Raw genomic sequence first — 7,364 nt, 5'->3', positions numbered from 1 at the left:
TAGTGAAATAAATGGTTTTGTAAGTGCTGAAAATATTTTCCAGCTGAATTAAATATATCAGAATTTGAAAGGTGCAAAACATAAATATTTTAAACTGAAAAATTACTGGACAGGCAATTTTGTCAAACACTGTTTTCACACGCACACAAATGACCAAGAGGTGATTACTTCAGCGCGAATACGCCTCCAAAAACGCCAATCGCCAAGTGTTGGTGGCGATTATACTAATAAACACACTGTTGCCTCACTATTTTGATGGTTTGACTGGTCGATCGGACATTTGTCTCTTGTTTTTGAGTCTAGGGTAGTGTTGTCGTCGCTGACATACGAACTATACTTATTTGGGCAGTTTGTGTTGACTTTTCCCTTTAACCTCGTCGCCAGTAGAATAACACAGTTGAGAAACAGGAGAAGTGACGACGACTGGCAGTCAACCTCCAACAAGTGTTCTTGCCATCTCGTGGAATTGCATTCCGAGCCAATCGAGTCATCATTATCTAGTCTGGTGAGTGTTATAGCTATTCCACCTAATGAAAGCTACTTAATGACTGCACTTGTGAATTCCAATTAAGTGATGTGCATCACCACTTCCAAATAGTTGCAGTGGAGCTTTTTTCAAAAAGTTACTTCCATTCTTGAAGGAATTTGACCACCTTCTTTCTAGCATACGTTTGTGTAGTACGTACGACATATCAAATCAAACGACCTTGAATGGACCATATTACAGCAGATGTGTGAAATTTAGAAGATTTTGAGTCATCTTTATTAATGCGCGCGTATAGATGTGTGTAGCATATTCAGCGCACGTCGTTGACATCGCGCCACAAAGTGCGACTTCGAGAGTGATTTCAATGAAACGTCTTTGAGGAATTTTTCTCCGGCCACGAAACGCGGCTACAACAACGCTACCGTAATGTACTCGAGTGTTTATATCGATTTTCCGGTCTCGTTTACTCATAGTTCGTACTTCTAACCCAGTGATAAGGTATGCAGAACGAAAATCGTTGGTTTTTCGTTCTGACCACCACATACCTACATAGCTATACTAAATGCTTTGCTTAACCATCATGCCCTCGACCTTATCATGTTTCGTTTCATTTTCAGTGACACCCACCTCCCTCCAAATACACACAACGGTACACCATGACTGACTTTTCACAAACGGCTACCGTCACGCAAACGACCACGGTGACCCAGCCGTACATCCGCTACGACCCGGAGTACGTCCGATCGATTCCCGGCATCATCAAAATCGTCTGCATCGTGTTGAATCTCATTGGTTTCATATGCATCGAAGTGTCATACTTCAGTCACCTATCGCGGGGGTCGTTCTTCAACACGGTCGCGATGCTGGGATTCTGGTTCAGCGGTATCATGCTGGTCTTCTATCTGTTCCATGTGTGCGAAAAGTTCCACAAGATACCGTGGCTGAAAATAGAGATGTACTTCTGTGCAGCGTGGACGCTGCTCTACATGTTGGCGTCGTCGTTGGCGGCAGCGGCCAATGTCGAAGCGTTCCAAGCAGCTGCAGTGAGTATGATGAATTAGTGTTTAAGGTGGTTTATTTCGGTGCGATTGTTGAATTTGTATATACCTAGGTACATACTTTCCATTTTCATCCTGCCTCTCGACCAGTTCTTAAAGCATTTTCAAAGTTGGCAACTTGAAGCTCCTTTTGTAGCATAACGAGCCAAGTACATTGCATCAGGTCAAAGGGTGCTGTTGCTTATGGGTAACTCTCGCTGAGACCGGCCCACTATTTACACCTTGTCTTCTAAAATGTTTAAGGTGCCGATTTTCTGAAAGTCCTCGCTAAAAAGTAAGGAAAATTCATTTGGTTACTCCAATTGATGGACCCCCCGTTAGTTACAGCCACATCAATTTTTGCAAACCCCTCGATTTTAGTAAAATGGTGGCTCACTTAAACCGTTATAACTCGAAAGTTTCTCCAACAAGCACCTCGAAACGAATTGTTGTTGAAAAGAGGAAAGATAGAGCTACTATTAACAATAATAAAAAGATAGGTCGGCCATATTGATTTTGGCCGCCATATTGGATTTTTATACAAATACATTTTTTTCACCATGAGGGCAACCACCGATTTTCAAAATTTTTGCATCAATTGAATGCTAAGACATTTATACATAACATATCAAAAAATTAGAGATGTCTTTTTTTCATATCAAAAGTTATCTGCAGTTTTGTAAATTAAGCCACGTTTTCTCCATACATTTCCATGCGCACCGGCAACGACATGCAACAGCATCCGAGTTTACGCCTGCATGTATACACAAAGGTGCGTGCCGCAAAATTTGGCCAAATCGGAGTTTCGATTCCGTTTTTGACTGTTTCTCAATGAAGCGGACATTGCCTTTAAAACTTTTTTAATGTTTTGAAAAGCTTAAACCTTCAGCTTTCCATTAGTGGGTTCAGAATTTAAATTCGTGTTCGTAAATACTGCGCAATAACGCTGTATTTATGTAAACAGCCGGCACCGGGCCCAATGCGCAAAAGTGGCATGATTTACAAAACGGCATATAACTTTTGAAAGAAGAAAAAGACATCTCTAATTTGATATGCTATGTATAAATGTCCCAGCTTTCAATTGATGCAAAAATTTTGAAAATCGGTGGTTGCCCTCATGGTGAATAAAATGTTTTGGTATAAAAATCCAAGATGGCGGCCAAGATCAATATGGCCGACCCATCTTTTTTTATTGTTAATAGTAACTCTATCTTTCCTCTTTTCAAAAACAATTCATTTTGAGGTGGTTGTTGGAGGAACATTCGAGTTATAACGGTTTAAGTGAGTCACCATTTGATCAAAATTGAGGGGTCTGCAAAAAATATTTTAACTCTAACTAACGGGGGGTCCATCAATTTAAGTAACCAAATGCATTTTTCTTACTTTTTAGGCAAGGGCTTTCAGAAAATCAGCACCTTAAAAATTTTCGAAGACAAGGTGTAAATAGTGGGCTGGTCTCAGCGAGAATTACCCTTATACTAACTAACAATGTACGATTTTCTTTGTCAAAACCTCAAGAAAGAAGTCTCAAGTAATATTTTTTAGTCAAATACACCAGCAGAGGTTCTTAGAACCACCATAGAACCAAAATTAAAGATATGAGGTTTTATGCTGGTTCTCAAAATCTCTACAAGACTAATTGGTCATCGAAATGTTACTTGGGAGTACCGCTTCAACAGCGTAGCTTCCACGAGATTCTACAACTGTGGTGATCTCCCCCTTGGGGGTATCCACAAAAAAGTTAATAAACTATAGAGGACGAATGTCGGTGCTGTTCCCTTTGTTCCAGTGCTTGAATCTGAGTGAATATCTTTTTCGGGACGGAGCTCATAAAAGTGAAATTTCCTTACAAAAGTCTCAACTTTGGCTCGCCAGAACTTTGAGATTTCCCAACAAAACAATTTTTGTTCCTCATTTGGAAGAACTACTCTTTATTTTCGATTTCTAGCTTTGACTACCTAGATAAATCGAAATGAAAAAACTGCGTCTTTTTCGACGTTTTGGGGATATTTCGGCTTGGCAAAACTAGTATCACTTCGCCCTTTTGCCACCACACAAGACATCCATGGTCGAACAACAGTTGTGTAAGTGTATTTGACATACTTGGGTTTTAGACAACAAGTGTTACAAAAGGTTCGCCGACATTGCCCTAAGGCCATACAAGCTTTCTTGATTCTGAACTCAATGTGAGGTGGAAAGCTTGGAATCCAGAATAACTTCATCGTACTTTACTTGTTCAGTCACATTGATTGCAGAATCAAAGAGACGCAAAGGTCGAACGCCAGTACGGTTTCGCTTTTCCGTGAAAAGAACTATACAGATTTTACTCGAATTAACCGAAAGGCATATTAGCGACACAAACTCTCAACTACCTATAGAGCGCTTTGCATCAGGTCAAAACCATACCGACTAACAAAGTTAGGTATTCGTCGGCAAAACCATAACCAGGAAAGCCGCTATCAATGAGTTGCCTCAATAGCGTATCTGCTACGAGATTCCACATAAGTGGTGATTAGACTCCCTCTTGGGAGCATCCACAAACACTCAATTTCCTAATCGCTGTTTGACGCAATGTCGAGAAGAGATGTCGGTTTTTTAAATACAATTAAAAATCATCAGAGATATACCATGATTCCATGCGGCTTCCAATATGGCTTCGAAAGGCACGTTGTCAAAGGCACCCTCAATATCTAAGAAAACACCCAAGCAGGATATCGTAAACGACATTGTGTAAAAGAGTCACAGTAGACTTACCAGATTGGTAGGAATGTTGGTTCATATGAGGAGGCATGTTGCCCAGATGAACATCACGGATGTGATGATCCAAAATGCGCTCTAGGCATTTCAGAAAAAAAAAGAGGTCAAACTGATAGCTCTGAAATCTACCAGTTTCGCATCAAACTTTACAGTAACATCCCGTCTCGATTTGGGAATATATCCTGTAGCAAAACTGCAAATAAGTAGGGAAGTGGAACCATCTCGGCAGGGATCCTATTTTGGGCACTTTTCTGCTATAACTCAGCCAATTCTGAACCAATTGACACAATTTTTGGAACGCGATGAGATACGTATAGTATCTAGCCGTGTACAAAATTTCAAATGAATTGGTTTGGAATTTGCTGAGTTATAGCAAAAAGTGCCCAAAATACGGGCCGCTGCCCAAGTGGTTCGCTACCCTATTATTATTAACATGTTTGAAATAATCAAACCGCTTTTGAAGCAAAATAGGATATATATCTGCTCCAGGAGATTTGAAAGGAGCGAAATTATTTAGTGCCTATTCAATCTATTCTATAGTTATAATACTGCGAGCCGAAGCCAGAGAATCATCACTACAAGAAAAGACATCAGGTTCATCCGAAGATGTAATAATCACACATCCAGAGAAATGTGTACTGAATAAATATTCCAGAATTTGCTCAAATTTGGCAAACGAAGTTCGTTCACTCGGAAATCCTTGGATTTTGCAAGCCGACAAACTGGAAACATTTGTGCAAAGGTCAGACTGCTCAGCAGGCCGAAGAGCTTCCTGGAAGGCATTGTGTGCTGACCTGAAAGCCTCCGATCCAGCCGAACGTCGTCAGTTCCAACTCTTTCTACATTGTTTCTTTAGATGGACCAGATAAGAGTTTCACCAAGGGGTTCCTCTTGTGGTCTTTACAGGCCGTAGAGGGCAAGCTTATTCAAAAGCTTCCATGATGAAGCCGTTGTAGTATCAGCGGAATCATCTAAATCTTTCGGAGTGTGAATGCATGGTGAGTATTCATGAAATTCAGCCGCAACGAAATCAGTAAAAATATCCCAGTTGGTTGGCCGCAAAGTTTGCGAAGTAACATTCAAGTGTTCAAAAAGGATGTAGCAATAATCGTATAACGATTCTTCATCACACACATGCCAATAAGGCATGTTTTATCATGCGGTAAATAAACCGGACAATAGACGTATTTCCTGTTAAGTTTTCCAACAGATACATCAATTCAATAACAAATTTTGAAAACGACGTATAATCAATGCTACATCATTGATTATACGTCGTTTTCAAAATTTGTTACTGAATTGTGACAGCGCATCAAGCAGCACACAGATCTCTAGTGATTAATTCAGAGACGATTGTAGCGACGATTGCGTTATTGACAAGCACACTCGCTCGAGGCATGACACGCGAGTTTGCCATTTCATTTTTACTGAAAGTATCCTACTCTGGGGTTATAAGGTTTCCTAGATAGAAATTCCCCTTACAACAGTAAGGCACATGGACTAAATTCACTTGGGCAGTACCGTTTGGTATATATCTGCAAAGATTGATCGTTGTTGTTTGTTTTATATTGAAGATAGATTTGATCTATCCTAACCGTAGCCACTACTCGAACTCGACAGCCAATTAGACGTAACACTCTTCAAAAAGGTTTGCCACATGCATTTATTAAGGGCGATTTTGAAGTTCATTCGATTTCCGCTAGAGACGCTAGCATTTGATCGTTTTGTCGTCTTCTAGAGTATACGTTGATGAATGATGCAAACGAAAATTAAAGGCGATTTGTGCAGCAGTGCTATTCGAGGTGCAATTTCAGTAATTTCAATATCAATCTCATTCTATTGTTTCAGTTCTTCGGTTATTGTGCCATGGTCGCCTATGGATATGATGCATTTCTCAAGTACAAAGCCGTCAGTGCTGGTGAAATCGCGCAGGGATCGCGTACCGTCCAACAACAGCAACAGCAGCAAACCATTTCCACCGTGACAACGTACTAACTTCTGTTTGTAGGATGGAAATCCTTGGATATTTACGGCATAATATTTTAAGGATGACTGTTATCACGTTAGTTTCACAATGAATCGAACACGCTTTCCGTACTCACCGAAAATGTCCACCAAATATGCCTGCAGTGTGCTTTTAAGTAGTGGATTGTTTGAAACTCGTTTACATAACTATCTCAGTGATGAATGATGAATCATTTATGTATTTATAATAGTCCGTTTCTTTGGAAAGTATTTCAAAGGGATCCAATCTCTAGTATAATAGATTTTAAGATTTCTCAAGTTATTACAAAAAATAGTTTTCAGTCAACAAGTTATTTCTTTTATAACGTTCTGTACAGTTGTATTTGTTATGATTTTTTTTTCTTAGTAGTTGACACGAAACCATTTTCTGCCTAATCTAAAACAGTTTTTATATTATACCTTCACCGAGTAACGCGCCTTAAATGTGTAGGTTTGAAATATAGTCGTAAGCTGTAAGTGTAACTGTACTATCAGACCACCAACAAATAACAATCAAAGCTGTTTCACATCCATCCATAGCGACCACAGTCCACAGAAAGATCACCAATGTACTATCGCGTGTTTTGTAGTATTGATATATTTATATATGCATTTGCAAGTCTATGAAATAAATATCGCAATTTATTTATACAACAAAATCAATTATTGATTGAAAAAGTATCACATTCTTGAATTTTAGTCTTCTTGGTATTGTCCAAGTCTCAATATTCGGGTAATTATTTTCAATAATGATAAAAAATGTTTCATTATATTGAGACCGTCCATATATCACGTGAAATCTTGAAAATGGGGATAGAATTTGATAAATTTCACGCTTATCGCCCGGATAAAAATTCCAATACAAATACAATATGTAACAATAATACTACAATACATTCTATTGCCAACAATTCATTATGTTGTTACTGTATGGTTATACAACAATACATTCTATCGTATAGAAAGTTCAAACAATATCAAAACAATAATATGTATGTTTTGCGTTTCAGATTTGTTCGAGAAAACAATATTGTTTGTATTGATACAATAGGGAATCGCGCGACTTGGGCGGTGGCTTC

At 39.0% G+C, this 7,364-nt stretch overlaps 1 protein-coding gene across 2 annotated transcripts; it reads left to right on the top strand.

Annotated features, from left to right (window-relative positions):
• Positions 1 to 252: 252 nt before the first annotated feature.
• On the top strand, positions 253 to 6,944 carry LOC109433591 (CKLF-like MARVEL transmembrane domain-containing protein 4). 2 transcript variants are annotated; one of them, XM_029873379.2, is made up of 3 exons: positions 253 to 505; positions 1,105 to 1,530; positions 6,130 to 6,944. In XM_029873379.2, the coding sequence occupies exons 2-3, from the start codon at positions 1,144 to 1,146 to the stop codon at positions 6,274 to 6,276; spliced, it is 534 nt and encodes a 177-aa protein (XP_029729239.1). In that variant the 5' UTR covers positions 253 to 505; positions 1,105 to 1,143; the 3' UTR covers positions 6,277 to 6,944. The 2 variants fall into 2 exon arrangements, with proteins under 2 accessions (XP_029729239.1, XP_062699689.1); XM_062843705.1 differs by lacking the exon at positions 253 to 505 and adding an exon at positions 544 to 985.
• Positions 6,945 to 7,364: the final 420 nt, after the last annotated feature.

This window comes from Aedes albopictus, unplaced genomic scaffold, assembly GCF_035046485.1.
Source record: "Aedes albopictus strain Foshan unplaced genomic scaffold, AalbF5 HiC_scaffold_474, whole genome shotgun sequence".
Lineage (NCBI taxonomy): Eukaryota > Metazoa > Arthropoda > Insecta > Diptera > Culicidae > Aedes > Aedes albopictus.
Note: the sequence above shows the minus strand (reverse complement) of the source record. Positions and strands in the feature narration are given on the sequence as shown.

Coding starts and splice junctions, on each gene's coding strand:
- LOC109433591 (XM_029873379.2), top strand. CDS start 1,144: ATGACTGACTTTTCACAAACGGCTACCGTCACGCAAACGACCACGGTG. Junction 1,531..6,129: donor AAGCGTTCCAAGCAGCTGCA/GTGAGTATGATG, acceptor CTATTGTTTCAG/TTCTTCGGTTATTGTGCCAT.